The 15,912-nt window shown below is 47.4% G+C and overlaps 1 protein-coding gene across 1 annotated transcript in view; it reads right to left on the bottom strand.

Annotated features, from left to right (window-relative positions):
- Nucleotides 1-3,920: 3,920 nt before the first annotated feature.
- The window catches only part of LOC123768833 (collagen alpha chain-like), a 28,492-nt gene continuing 16,500 nt past the window's right edge, over nt 3,921-15,912 (bottom strand). Inside the window, exon 3 of the mRNA XM_069316449.1 lies at nt 3,921-4,244. Coding sequence (XP_069172550.1) covers nt 3,921-4,244 — 324 coding nt within the window. The remainder of the gene's footprint in view (nt 4,245-15,912) is intronic.

Here is a 15,912-nt window from a genome sequence, read left to right on the forward strand (position 1 = left end):
GCCCTAGGCGGAATTAGGGACTGCCAACAGGAAGTCCTCACCATGGGGGCCTTGCACAGCTAGCAGACGCGCTCTGTCCTTCTGAGAAGCTGCGTCCAGCAATGCTTTGGCAATGTTCTCCACTATGGGGCTATCCCATTTGGCCTGTTTACCGTCGTTTAGAAAAGTTGGTCGTATATATATATATATATATATATATATATATATATATATATATATATATATATATATATATATATATATATATATATATATATGTCGTACCTAGTAGCCAGAACTCACTTCTGAGCCTACTATGCAAGGCCCGATTTGCCTAATAAGCCAAGTTTTCATGAATTAATTGCTTTTCGACTACCTAACCTACCTAACCTAACCTAACCTAACTTTTTCGGCTACCTAACCTAACCTAACCTATAGAGATAGGTTAGGTTAGGTTAGGTAGGGTTGGTTAGGTTCGGTCATATATCTACGTTAATTTTAACTCCAATAAAAAAAAATTGACCTCTTACATAATGAAATGGGTTGCTTTATCATTTCATAAGAAAAAAATTAGAGAAAATATATTAATTCATGGAAACTTGGCTTATTAGGCAAATCGGGCCTTGCATTGTAGGCTGAAAAGTGAGTTCTGGCTACTAGGTACGACATATATATATATATATATATATATATATATATATATATATATATATATATATATATATATATATATATGAATGAAAACTCACACCCCAGAAGTGACTCGAACCCATACTCCCAGAAGCAACGCAACTGGTAACTACAGGGCGCCTTAATCCGCTTGACCATCACGGCCGTCAAAAGGAAGTGATAGCCGAGGCTATTTGAGCCACTTCCCCGACGGCAACTCGGATGGTAATCTTGGGCATAGCATTTCACCAAATCACCTCATTCTTTGGGGCACACGTGAGGAACATCATCATTATTCCGAGTTGCCGTCGGGGAAGTGGCTCAAATAGCCTCGGCTATCACTTCCTTTTGACGGCCGTGATGGTCAAGCGGATTAAGGCGCCCTGTAGTTACCAGTTGCGTTGCTTCTGGGAGTATGGGTTCGAGTCACTTCTGGGGTGTGAGTTTTCATTCGCATATAGTCCTGGGGACCATTCAGGCTTGTTCGCATATATATATATATATATGTCGTATCTAGTAGCCAGAACGCACTTCTCAGCCTACTATGCAAGGCCCGATTTGCCTAATAAGCTAAGTTTTCCTGAATTAATAGATTTCTCTCATTTTTTTCTTATGAAATGATAAAGCTACCCATTTCATTTTGTTTGAGGTCAATTTTTTTTTATTGGAGTTAAAATTAACGTAGATATATGACAGAACCTAACCAATCCTACCTAACCTAACCTAACCTATCTTTATAGGTTAGGTTAGGTTAGGTAACCGAAAAAGTTAGGTTAGGTTAGGTTAGGTACGTTAGGTAGTCGAAAAACAATTAATTCATGAAAACTTGGCTTATTAGGCAAATTGGGCCTTGCATAGTAGGCTTAGAAGTGCGTTCTGGCTATTAGGTACGACATATATATATATATATATATATATATATATATATATATATATATATATATATATATATATATATATATATATATATATATATATATATAACTGCATATATATATATATATATATATAACTGCATATATATATATAACTGGAGATGCATCATTATGTCCGGTCGTGATGGTCAAGTGGATTAAGGCGTCTTGTACATACCAGTTGCGTTGCTTCTGGGAGTATGGGTTCGAGTCACTTCTGGGGTGTGAGTTTTCAGTTGCATATTGTCCTGGGGACCATTCAGGCTTGTTCGCATATATATATATATATATATATATATATATATATATATATATATATATATATATATATATATATATATATATATATATATATATATATATTAGTATATTTTGGTAGCAGTCTTTCCTGTAGACATATATTATTAAATATGACCGAAAAAGTAAGATTAATAATTCTAACACGAATTTTCTCTATCTTTCTTACGTTTCTTTTCACTGTTGATGGTAATTCAAAGATCAATTCTCCAAAATTCATTTTTATTTCTAGTCTGACGCGACACTTGAGCGCGTTTCGTAAAATTTATTACATTTTCAAAGACTTTAGTTTACAAACTCACAACTGAAACTGTATTGTTACGCTAATCTCTTGAAGGAGATTAGATTTGGGAGAGAGATTTGGCCTATGAGAGCAAGGGCACCTGGTGTAACAACGACATGAGAGCAAGGGCCCCTTGTGTAACAACGACATGAGAGAATGGGGCCCCTTGTGTAACAACGACATGAGAGAATGGGGCCCCTTGTGTAACAACGACATGAGAGTTTGGGGCCCCGTTGTGTACAACGTCATGAGAGCAAGAGCCTCATGTGCAATAACGACATGAGAACAAGGGCCCCTTTTGTAACAAAGACATGAGAGCAAGGGCCCCTTGTGTAACAACGACATGAGAACAAGGGCCCCATTGAGTAACAACGACATGAGAGCAAGGGCCCCTTGTCTAACAACGACATGAGAGTAATTGCCACTTGTCTAACAACGACATGAGAGCAAGGGTCGCCCTTGTGTAACAACGACATGAGAGCCAGGGCCCCTTGTCTAACAACGACATGAGAGCAAGGGCCCCTTGTGTAACAACGACATGAGAGCCAGGGCCCCTTGTCTAACAAGGACATGAGAGCAGGGCCCCTTGTCTAACAACGACATGAGAGCAAGGGCCCCTTGTGTAACAACGACATGAGAGCCAGGGCCCCTTGTCTAACAACGACATGAGAGCAAGGGCCCCTTGTCTAACAACGACATGAGAGCAAGGCCCCTTGTGTAACAACGACATGAGAGCAAGGGTCGCCCTTGTGTAACTAGGACATGAGAGCAAGGGTCGCCCTTGTGTAACTAGGACATGAGAGCAAGGGTCGCCCTTGTGTAACTAGGACATGAGAGCAAGGGTCGCCCTTGTGTAACTAGGACATGAGAGCAAGGGTCGCCCTTGTGTAACTAGGACATGAGAGCAAGGGTCGCCCTTGTGTAACTAGGACATGAGAGCAAGGGTCGCCCTTGTGTAACTAGGACATGAGAGCAAGGGTCGCCCTTGTGTAACTAGGACATGAGAGCAAGGGTCGCCCTTGTGTAACTAGGACATGAGAGCAAGGGTCGCCCTTGTGTAACTAGGACATGAGAGCAAGGGTCGCCCTTGTGTAACTAGGACATGAGAGCAAGGGTCGCCCTTGTGTAACTAGGACATGAGAGCAAGGGTCGCCCTTGTGTAACTAGGACATGAGAGCAAGGGTCGCCCTTGTGTAACTAGGACATGAGAGCAAGGGTCGCCCTTGTGTAACTACGACATGAGAGCAAGAGCCCATTGTGTAACAACGATAAGAGAGCAAGAGCCCATTGTGTAACAACGACATGAGAGCAAGAGCCCATTGTGTAACAACGACATGAGAGCAAGGCCCATTGTCTAACAACGACATGAGAGCAAGGGTCGCCCTTGTGTAACTAGGACATGAGAGCAAGGGTCGCCCTTGTCTAACAACGACATGAGAGCAAGGGTCGCCCTTGTGTAACTAGGACATGAGGGCAAGGGCCTAATACTAATGCTGACTGGCCGAGTATTCGAGCTGATTGGCCGGATACTCAAGCTGACTGGCCGAGAATTCAAGCTAGCTGGCCGGGTACTTAAGCTGACAGGCCGATTACTCAAGCTGTCTGGCCGATTAATCAAGCTGATTGGCAGAGTACTGGAGCTGACTGGCTGAGTACTCAAGCTGAATGGCCGAGTACTCAAGCTGACTGTCCGAGTACTCAAGCTGACTGGCCGAGTACTCGAGCTGACTGGCTGAGTACTCGAGCTGACAGGCCGAGTACTCAAGCTGTCTGGCCGATTAATCAAGCTGACTGGCAGAGTACTGGAGCTGACTGGCTGAGTACTCGAGCTGACTGGCCGAGTACTCAAGCTGACTGGCCGAGTACTCAAGTTGACTGGCCGAGTAAGCGAGCTGTCTGGAAATGTACTCAAACTGACCGGCCGAGTACTCAAGCTGACTGTCCGAGTACTCGAACTGACTGGCCGAGTACTCGAGCTGACTGGCCGAGAACTCAAACTGACTGACCGAGTACTCAAACTGACTGCCCGAGTACTCAAGCTGACTGGCCGAGTACTCAAGCTGACTGGCCGAGTACTTAAACAAACTAGTCGAGTACTCAAGCTGAATGGCCGCGAGTACTCAAGCTGACTGGCCAAGTACTAATGCTGACTGACCGAGTATTCGAGCTGACTGACCGAGTACTCAAGCTGACTGGCAGAGTACTGGAGCTGACTGGCCGAGAACTCAAGCTGACTGTCCGAGTACTCAAGCTGACTGGCCGAGTACTCAAGCTGATTGACCGAGTACTCAAACTGACTGGCCGAATATATTAGGAATAGTACTTAGTTTTTCTCTTAAACTGGTTGAGACAGGTACAGCCGTTGTCATGATTGGGGGAGGTCATTCCACATTTTGGGTCCCTTGATTTGTTGAGTATTTCTAGTTTGATTAAGGTTCGCTCATGGAATATCAAATAGGAATTAGTTTCTGGTGTTGTGCCCATGGGTTCTGTTACAACCTCCTAGGAAACTGTTAAGGTCAGGATTGACATTACAGTTCTGAGTCTTAAATATATAGAGTACACATGAGAGGATGTGCAGTGACTTAATACCTAACATGTTCAAAGATTTGAGTAAGGGTACTGAGTGCTGTCTGGGGCCATAGTTAGATATTGTTCTAATAGCAGCTTTGTGTTGAGTAATTAGAGGACGTAGATGATTTTGTGTAGTAGAACCCGAAGCACAAATACCATAATTGAGATTGGGATAGATGAGAGAGTAATAGAGTAATACTACTGCAAACAGGATGGATATAGGGTCCAAAACGAGTCACACGATGCTCATGGGATCCAGTATACCTCCTAAAAGGATAGGTATTGGGCCATCTGCCACCTTTTGGATAGGTACGGGATCCACTACAACCCGCAGGACGTGTATGGGGCCCACTACCGCCCACAGAATTATTTTGGGGTCCATTACCGCCCACAAGATAGGATCTATGTCCTCACTCAGGATGGGTATGGGGTCCACTACCGCCTACAGTATGGGTATGGGATCACTACCACCCACAGGATGGGTATTGGGTCCATTAGCTACCCCCCCCCATAGGATGGGTATACACGGGACGCCTACTACCACCCACTGGATGGGTATGGGGTCTACTACCACCCACAGTAGGAGTATGGGGTTCACTACCACATACAGGATGGTGTATGGGGTATAGTACCACCCACAAGATGGATATGGGGCCCACTACCATTCGCAGGATGGGTATGGGGTCCAATAGCACCTACAAGATGGGTATGGGATTCACTACCACCCACACGATGGGAATGGGATCCACTACCACCCACAGGATAAGTATGGGTTCCATTATCACCTACAAGATGGGTATGGGGTTCACTACCACCCACAGGAGGGGTATGGGGTTCACTACTACACACAGGATGGGGTATGGGGTCCAGTACCACCCAGAAGATGAATATGGGGCTCACTATTACCCGCAGGATGGGTATGGGGTCCACTAGCACCTACAAGATGGGTATGGGGTACATTACCACCCATACGATGGGTATGAGGTCCACTACCACCCCCAGTATGGGTATAGGGTCCTCTACCACCCACAGAATAAGTATAGGGTCCACTACCACCCACAAAATGGGTATGGAGTCCACTGACGCCCATAGGATGAGTATGGGGTCTTCTACTACCTACAAGTTGGGTATGGGGGTCCACTACTACCTACAAGTTGGGTGTGGGGTCAATTACAGCTCAATGATAGATATATATTCCACTACTTCCTTCGGGGTGTTGATATTGGAAGTGGTGGCGTTGTTGGGAGTGGTTCGGAGTTATAAGTAGACTGTTGGATTTCAGGATAAAACAAGTATATACTATGCCTAAAGCACTAATTCGCACAGCGTTTTGGGGAAGATCTGGGAAAAACCTTAAAAACTAAGACTTAAGACTAACTGCGATAAACAGCATGAACTGAACTGTTTAGGAGATAAGGTAGGTTACAAGAAGTTGATTATGTAGTACTTAGTTGTTTTTCTCTTAAACTGGATGATAAAGAGGCAATCTTTAACGTGATTGGGAATACATATACACACACATACATACATACATACATACATACATACATACATACATACATACATACATACATACATACATACATACATACATACATACACGTCCAGTCAGCATATTGCTATTTCGGAACAAAATCCACTACAATTTATATTGGTGCACTGTGATGAGGAGTTTAAATATCACAGGAACTGTAGGTTAATGTATGACATAAGTGAGGTTAGATGAGGCATCTAGATAGAAGCACAAACCAGTAAATCTGTAAGATGGTACAACATGGTTGCAGCTGGTAATCCCAATCATTATGGACGAAGAGGAGGAGGACGCGAGAGAGAATCAGTAATAGCGAGAATCTGTCTTGGATACAAATATCCATGGAGATACGGAATGGAAACAACAGTTGATCAGCGAAGTTGCAGAATCTGTGATGAGAGTGATGGACACCGCCTTGACCACTATCTATGTGAATGTGAACATCTGAGAGACATTAGAAATATGTTTAAAATAATAAACCCCACATTGTTTGAATTAGGAAAACAATTTGTCAATTATTGATACTGTTCTTCTTTATTTATTTATTTATTATTATTTATTTATTTATCTATATACAAGAAGTTACGTTGGGGGTTAACAGAGGATATAGAAAATAAGGTGAATTAACATTCTTGTAAAGCCACTAGCACGCAGAGCGTTTCTTAAAAGATTTCCCCATTTTACACCCGCAAGATAGCGTAAGCTTTTAAAGGCTTGCAGATGTAAATCTTCTTGTTTGAGGAGCTGTTCACTTGAGACAGTTAAGCAAGTCCCAACTGTGTCCGGGTACAAGTGACAGGATGAACAACCCAGCGGGATTTCTTCCTTTTGGGGAGTGTTGTCCATACTGCTATTGCGATATGTCCACTCACTAGATGAGTGGCGCTGCCCAATAAACTCGCTCCTCGGGGTACAATCTAAAAAAAATGACGCATCTACAAGCATCAGATGTAGGCTGGGGGAGTGTTGTTGTGGAGTTTGCAGGTATTTTGCCCAGATGTTGGAGGGTGGTTTAGACCGTCCCACCACCCACGTTGACCACAGAACGTATTGGGTTACCTTCCATTCTCCCTTACCAAGGGAAAAACACACACACACACACACACGCTCACGCACGCATCAGATTCTTAACTTACAATATTTATGATTTACCAATTTATGTTATTACATAGACTCTCAATTTCATAATATTGTATAAACTTTAGAACTTAAAATTTGTCAATCTGTTTCATAAATTGATAACCTTGTTAATTATCAATTAATCATTAATTTATTCACTTAAATATTTTCACATTAATATTAGCGACTATATAGACTTTTTTGTTACAATATTCCAGCATTGTTAATGGACTCTGAAGCCTTAAGCTAGTACATCTGTGTCTCCAGTCAATATTTGTCTGTTCCAATTGTTTATTTTGCGGTAGTGGACCCCATACCCATCTTGCGGGTGGTAGTGGACCCCATACCCATCTTGTGGGTGGTAGTGGACCCCATACCCATCTTGTGGGTGGTAGTGAACCCCATACCCATCTTGTGGGTGGTAGTGGACCCAATACCCATCTTGTGGGTGGTAGTGGACCCCATACCCATCTTGTGGGTGGTAGTGGACCCCATACCCATCTTGTGGGTGGTAGTGGACCCCATACCCATCTTGTGGGTGGTAGTGGACCCCATACCCATCTTGTGGGTGGTAGTGGACCCAATACCCACCGTATGAGTAGTAGTGGACCCCATACCCATCTTGTAGGTGGTAGCGGACCCCATACCCATCTTGTGGGTGGTAATGGACCCCATACCCATCATGTGGGTAGTAGTGGACCCCATACCCATCATGTGGGTGGTAGTGGACCCAATACCCACCGTATGAGTAGTAGTGGACCCCATACCCATCATGTGGGTGGTAGCGCACCCCATACCCATCTTGTGGGTGGTAATGGACCCCTAACCCATCATGTGGGTAGTAGTGGACCCTATACCCATCATGTGGGTGGTAGCGGACCCCATACCCATCTTGTGGATGGTAGTGGACCCCATACCCATCATGTGTTCATTGCTGTGTTCTTTTATGTGCTAGCCATATGCTGTATTGTGCCTACTAATTTTCGTTAAACTACCTTTCAAGCTGTCATTGCAATCAATCTGAGCTACCAATGTGCTTTAATATACCTACAAATTTCTCTCATCTTTTATTTTTTTCTTGCTATGTACCTGTTATCATTTTAAAAAATTTTGCTAGTATCTACCTACTAAAAATTTTCTTAGATTAAGGACCTGCCCGAAACGCTGCGCGTACTAGTGGCTTTACAAGAATGTAATTATTATGCTATGTATCCTCACAATCCCAATGTACCTTCTTGTATGTATATATATATAAATAAATAAATAAATGTGAGTGGTAGTGGACCCCATACCCATCTTGTGGGTGGTAGTGGACCCCATACCCATCTTGTGGGTGGTAGTGGACCCCATACCCATCTTGTGGGTGGTAGCAGACCCCATACCCATCTTGTGGGTGGTAGTGGACCCCATACCCATCTTGTGGGTGGTAGCAGACCCCATACCCATCTTGTGGGTGGTAGTGGACCCCATACCCATCTTGTGGGTGATAGTGGCCCCCATACCCATCTTGTGGGTGGTAATGGACCCTATACGCATCATGTGGGTGGTAGCAGACCCCATACCCATCTTGTGGGTGGTAGTGGACTCCATACCCATCATGTGGGTGGTAGTGGACCCCATACCCATCTTGTGGGTGGTAGCAGACCCCATACCCATCTTGTGGGGTGGTAATTGTAAAGGGCCCCATACCCATCATGTGGGTGGTAGTGGACCCCATACCCATCTTGTGGGTGGTAGTGGACCCCATACCCATCTTGTGGGTGGTAGTGGACCCCATACCCATCTTGTGGGTGGTAGCAGACCCCATACCCATCTTGTGGGTGGTAGCAGACCCCATACCCATCTTGTGGGTGGTAGTGGACCCCATACCCATCTTGTGGGTGGTAATGGACCCTATACGCATCATGTGGGTGGTAGCAGACCCCATACCCATCTTGTGGGTGGTAGTGGACTCCATACCCATCATGTGGGTGGTAGCAGACCCCATACCCATCTTGTGGGTGGTAGCAGACCCCATACCCATCTTGTGGGTGGTAGTGGACCCCATACCCATCTTATGGGTGGTAGTGGACCCCATACCCATCTTGTGGGTGGTAGCAGACCCCATACCCATCTTGTGGGTGGTAGTGGACCCCATACCCATCTTGTGGGTGGTAGTGGACCCCATACCCATCTTGCGGGTGGTAGTGGACCCCATACCCATCTTGTGGGTGGTAGTGGACCCCATACCCATCTTGTGGGTGGTAGTGGACCCTATACCCATCTTGTGGGTGGTAGTGGACCCAATACCCATCTTGTGGGTGGTAGTGGACCCCATACCCATCTTGTGGGTGGTAGTGGACCCCATACCCATCTTGTGGGTGTTAGTGGACCCCATACCCATCTTGTGGGTGGTAGTGGACCCCATACCCATCTTGTGGGTGGTAGTGGACCCAATACCCACCGTATGAGTAGTAGTGGACCCCATACCCATCTTGTAGGTGGTAGCGGACCCCATACCCATCTTGTGGGTGGTAATGGACCCCATACCCATCATGTGGGTAGTAGTGGACCCTATACCCATCATGTGGGTGGTAGCGGACCCCATACCCACCTTGTGGGTGGTAGTGGACCCCATACCCATCTTGCGGGTGGTAGTGGACCCCATACCCACCGTATGGGTAGTAGTGGACCCCATACCCATCTTGTAGGTGGTAGCGGACCCCATACCCATCTTGTGGGTGGTAATGGACCCCTAACCCATCATGTGGGTAGTAGTGGACCCTATACCCATCATGTGGGTGGTAGCGGACCCCATACCCATCTTGTGGGTGGTAGCAGACCCCATACCCATCTTGTGGGGTGGTAATTGTAAAGGGCCCCATACCCATCATGTGGGTGGTAGTTGACCCCATACCCATCCTGGGGTGGTAATGGACGCCATACCCATCTTATGGATGGTAGTGGACCCCATGCTCATCATGTGGGTGGTAGTGGACTCCATACCCATCATGTGGGTGGTAGTGGACCCCATACCCATCCTGTAGGTGGTAGTGGACCCCATACCCATCTTGTGGGTGGTAATGGACACCATACCCATCATGAGAGTTGTAGTAAACCCCATACCCATCATGTGAGTGGTAGTGGACTTTATACCCATCTTGTGGGTAGTAGTGGACCCCATACCCATCATTTGGGTGGAAGTTGACCCCATACCCATTTTGTGGGTGGTAGTGGACCCCATTCCCATCTTGTGGGTGGTAGTGGATCCCATACCCATTATGTGGGTGGTAGTGAACCCTATACCCATCTTGTGGATGGTAGTGGACCCCCATACCCATCTTGTGGGTGGTAGTGGACTCCATTCCCATCATGTGGGTGGTAGTGGACCCCATACCCAACCTGTGGGTGGTTAGAGGACCCCATACCCATCTTGTGGGTGGTAGTGAATCACATACCCATCTTGTGGGTGGTAGTGGACCCCATACCCATCATGTGGGGTGGTAGTGGACCCCATACCTATCCTGTGGGTGGTAGTGGGGCCCCCCTTGCATACTCATCCTATAGGTGGTAGCTAATGGACCCCATTTCTATCCTATTGGTGGTAGTAATCCCATACCCATCCTGTAGGCGGTAGTGGACCCTATACCCACCCTGTGGGCGGGAATGGACCCAATAATAATTCTGTGGGCGGTAGTAGACCCCATACACATCCTGCAGGTTGTAGTGGACCCTATACCTATCCAAAAGGTGGTAGTGGAACCCATTCCTGTTCAAAAGATGATAGTGGACCCCATTCCTGTCCAAAAGGTGGCAGATGGCCCAATACATATCCTTTTAGGTGGTATAGTGGATCCCATGAGCATCGTGTGACTTGTATCGGACCCTATATCCATCCTGTTTACAGTAGTATTACTCCATTACTCTCTCATCTATCCTTATCTCAATTATGGTATTTGTGCTTGGGGTTCTACTACCCAAAATCACCTACGTCCTCTAATTACTCAACAAAAAGTTGCTATTAGAACAATATCTAACTATGGCCCCAGACAGCACTCGGTACCCCTACTCAAATCTTTGAACATGTTAGGTATTAAGTCACTGCACATCCTCTTATGTGTACTCTATATATTTAAGACTCAGAACTGTAATGTCAATCCTGACCTTAACAGTTTCCTAGAAGGTTGTAACAGAACCCATGGGCACAACACCAGAAACAAATTCCTATTTGACATTCCAAGAGCGCGCCTTAATCAAACTAGAAATGCTCAACAAATCAAGGGACCCAGAATGCGGAATGACCTCCCCCAATCATGTCAAAGACTGTACCTCTCGCAACCAGTTTAAGAGAAAAACTAAGTTCTATTCCTAATAAACACCATGTAACCTTCCTTACCCCCTAAATGTCAACCTATGTCTTGCTATTTTCAAACAATACTGTTTGTTGACCAAGTTGTATAATTGCTGATTTCTGCCTTGTTCCCCCTCCCCCCCCTTTTTGTCCTTATTTCAACACAATTTATACTTTTTTTTTTATTAACACATTAGGTACATCTTTTTTTTTTTGAGATATATACAAGAGTTGTTACATTCTTGTAGAGCCACTAGTACGCGTAGCGTTTCGGGCAAGTCCTTAATCCTATGGTCCCTAGAATACGATCCCCTGCCGCGAAGAATCGTTTTTTCATCCAAGTACTGTCACGTGGGGGTGGGCGGTCCGGGGCTCTGCTAACACTCGGCTGCTAGGGGCTCAAAGGGCCCAAATACTCAGCCCCTCCGACTCCCTGGATTCACCGGAGTCTCCTTGGTCACACAAGATAGGACCAACAATGCCCACCTCCGCAGGTCTTTGCTTCCACCACAAAGGGGTGCCACTGATTCACCCTGGAAGCCCTTCAGTCAACCACGGGGAAACTGCTGTTAACAGTTCCGGCCTAGACCCGTGGGGGAGTGAAGGAAGACTCAGGCTTACCTATAACCATAACCTCCCTGAGTCTTGCCTGCCAGACAAAAAAAGGTTGCAGGAACTCCTTTCCCGCCTGTCTTCTCTATCTTCCTCTTAGCAAGGTCGCCAGCTGGGTTATTATATCTGCACCCCAGCAATGCAGTTCAGTGGGTGTATCATATATCGTTTGTAGCCAGAAATGTATGCTCATAGAGAAATATCACAAATGGAGGCACACTCAAACACAGTAATAAAATGTGTGGATTTACTGACGCAAATTACATGAACACACACACACAATCACAAGTAATACATGAATATGGAATATGGATAATGAGTCTGGAGATCGTCAGCCTCTTCTTCCACGACCTCCAACTCTCCTTCAACTGGGCAGGAAGACAGGAGTCTCACACTCTCACAGGAGGGCCTCTTCACCACGTCGGCACCTCTTCTTCACTGTCCTGCCATCCATACACACTGTCTTCTCTGACAGTCCTGGACACAAGCTGCCTTGCAGCCTACTCTACTATTAAAGTAATAAAGTCTTGCTGCCACATACACGAGTAAATATTGTGGCCTAACTAGCCTACTCATACAAGGGGTAATGGGAGGGAAAAATGATCTACCTTACACTCCTGGCTCACGACGCCTGTCCCTCGATGGTGTGAGGTTCCCACGCTTCCTTGGGTCGATCCTCGACGATCCAGGGCGTTCCACAGGTCCTCAGGTGTCGTGAAGCCTTCGCGTCGTCGCCGTTCCAATCCCTGAGATTCAGCTGCCCCAATCCTGGTTCATCGATGGGCGCTGAGCTAATCACTATCTTTCCCCACACTCGCCTCTCCCACAGGGCGTCGCTCCTTGTCCTAGGCACGGTGTCGTCCTTCCAAGATTCTCAGTGGATGTGACCCCAGTCACAGCTAGCTTGCTCGCCCACCTTCCAGACCTCAACGTCCAGCCAGCGGCGCCGCCCAGCGTCGTCGCCGACTATTTTCCAAGTTTGGGCACTTCTCTGCTCACTGAACTTGGTTCCTCTTTGGCTTCCCAGAAGCGCAGGGTCTCCAATAACTATGGTGGCTGCGACAGCCAGCTCTATCCACTGAACAAGGCTTGCAGAGCCTCCAATCCCTGAGAGCAGACCGAGGCGCGTCCTGTCGCTTCCACGGTCAGTACAACTCTGACGTTGGCGCCGCCCGGGGCACTCGGTGACGTCATGGCGGGCCCTGATTTGTCGCCCGCGACCTACGTCGGCCAATCCGCGATCGGCTTGTCTCCCTTCCAAAAGGTCATATCTGCCGTAGGGGATACTGTTTCATTTTATAACAGGGCGCCAATTTTCCTTTATTTACAACTTATAATATAACCTCCTTCCATAAAATGGCAGCCGGTTTGGTCGCCACATATATCATTAGACTCCCTGAACCTCAGAGAATCAGTAGGGAGAGCTGATATGACTCTTTAAGCCGGCAAACGAAAGAAATAGGAGAGGGCACCGTAACATACCCCTCCCCGTTAAAATAAGTGTCATATCGGAAGAGCAGCACTCAAGAGGGCAATCTATACTCTTGCTCCCTCCGTTCCTGAAGTGTCACTCCTCCAGTTGGTGACGTGGCTCGTACCACCTTGCCAGTCACTTGCCTCATTGTATCTCCACCTCGCATAGTACCGGGTGTGATGGGTGTTCCCTGAACACCTACAAGAAATCCTCTCTCCGTGGCTACGAGTGTACTCCCACGGCTCGTTACCACTGTAAGATTCAGTGCATGCACCGCCTCCACCGCGTCGTGCACTCCGAGATAGTCTTGCATTTCCATTGCGTCCTACAGGTACTCCATGTTTCCTCCCATGATCTCCTCTTCGCCAATCTTCTCTCTTCTCGGTTCCTCTTCTCCCGTAGGTGCGTTGTCTCCTCACAGTGGCACTCGTAACCTGTACTCTATCCAGCAGCTTCCTCTCTTCCACACTAGGCTTTTGCGATGGCCCAATGCCCCTCTGGTTAGGCTGGCGCCTACCCTGGGTGTACCTATTCCCTGCTTTCTTCGTATTGCCTTTCCTATACCACTCGCTCCTTCGTTCCCGACGAACATCTTCACTCCTCCATGAGATTCTCTTCCCTGCAGACGTCTTCTTCGGTTCGTGGTTGGGCTCTTCCACCTCCCTGTGGCTCACCTCACCACGGTGGTTCATCTTGCACCTACCACTATTCATCTGCCCGGCATAGGGTGCCTTGCGTCGTGGCTCCTCCACTCTGCCCCTCACTGCCGTTCGCTCATCCACTGAGCTTACTTTATTCACGTTTCTGTATGGAGGGAGTGCGGTCTGCAGCCTCCTCACCGCCCCAGGCGTTTGTACAGCTGCTCCTCGCCACTCCTCCACACGCATCATCAGGCTTAGTCGGAGGTCCCCGTCGGGGTTTTCCACAACCTCCGACGACCTCTCTGCACTCTCGCCCTCGTTGTCGTCGTCTCTGGCGACGTTTCCCCTGGCGAAGTCGGCTTCCTCACTATTATTTGGAGCGACCGATACCTCACCTGGCAGGGTTGTACCGCTGCTTGCAACATAGGCACTCTTGGCCCAATCGGGTTGTATCCTGCCTCCTCCGAGGTCATTACCCAGCACCATCTGTACATGCTCTAGGGGTAACTTAGGGGCTACAGCTACTATAGCTTTCTCGACTCCGCAGTCGGCAATCAGCTGTACTTCGTGAAGTGGCAACCTGTATTCCTCCCCCACACTGCGTATCCTCACCACTCCCACAGGTGAATCATTAAATTCCTTGGGGAGAATACTCCTGGTCACCATACTTATGTCAGCACCCGTATCTCGAAGCACGGCAACCTCCACTGGGTCTGACTTTCCGAACTTCACGTTGGCCTCGAAAACGAAGGGATGTTCACCCAACTTCATTTCCCAACCATTCACGTTGGGTCCACTATAATATGGGGTGTGAACAAACACTCTCTCCTCTTCCAACATTAATCCTACATTCCTTTGGTGCTCCTCACACTCGCGGGCATAATGTCCTCTCACACCACAGTTGTAGCATCGGCCACCTCCCCTGGGTGACCACTCGCCAGTCACTCTGGCGGTACCACTTGCAGACGTCCCTTGGGTCCTCCTTGGACTCCCTGTCGTCGTATCCGGGACTGCAGCACTTGTTCCCGAGTTAGGTCCACTGCTCACAGCTTGGGGCTTCCTCCCCGCGTCTCTTGAGCTCTTGAACCACGTTACTTCATCGGGCACACTACTCTTGGGAGAGTCCCCACTCGTCCTCGCTCCTCCTGAACTCCTAAAGTTCCCTCCCGACCTGGGGTAAGGCGAGTGTCTGGGCGGCCCCTCCCTCCTGATATGTAGTGCCTCCTCCAGCATGTCGGCTCGGTCCGCTGCAGCCTTCAGGTCCTTAATACCTGCTTCTCTCACCCTCACTCGCAACTCAGGATGGAGCACTGACATAAACTTCTCCATCACTATCAGTCGTTTGATATCATCCACCGACTCCGCTTCCTCCGCCTTCAACCATCGTAGGAATTTCCGTTCCATATCCCTGGCGGTCTCGGCGTAAGTCTTTCCCGACGCTCTTGTACACTCTCTGAACCGCTTCCGGTACATCTCCGGAGTCAGCCGG

Source organism: Procambarus clarkii, chromosome 83 (assembly GCF_040958095.1).
Source record: "Procambarus clarkii isolate CNS0578487 chromosome 83, FALCON_Pclarkii_2.0, whole genome shotgun sequence".
Taxonomy (NCBI): Eukaryota; Metazoa; Arthropoda; class Malacostraca; order Decapoda; family Cambaridae; genus Procambarus; species Procambarus clarkii.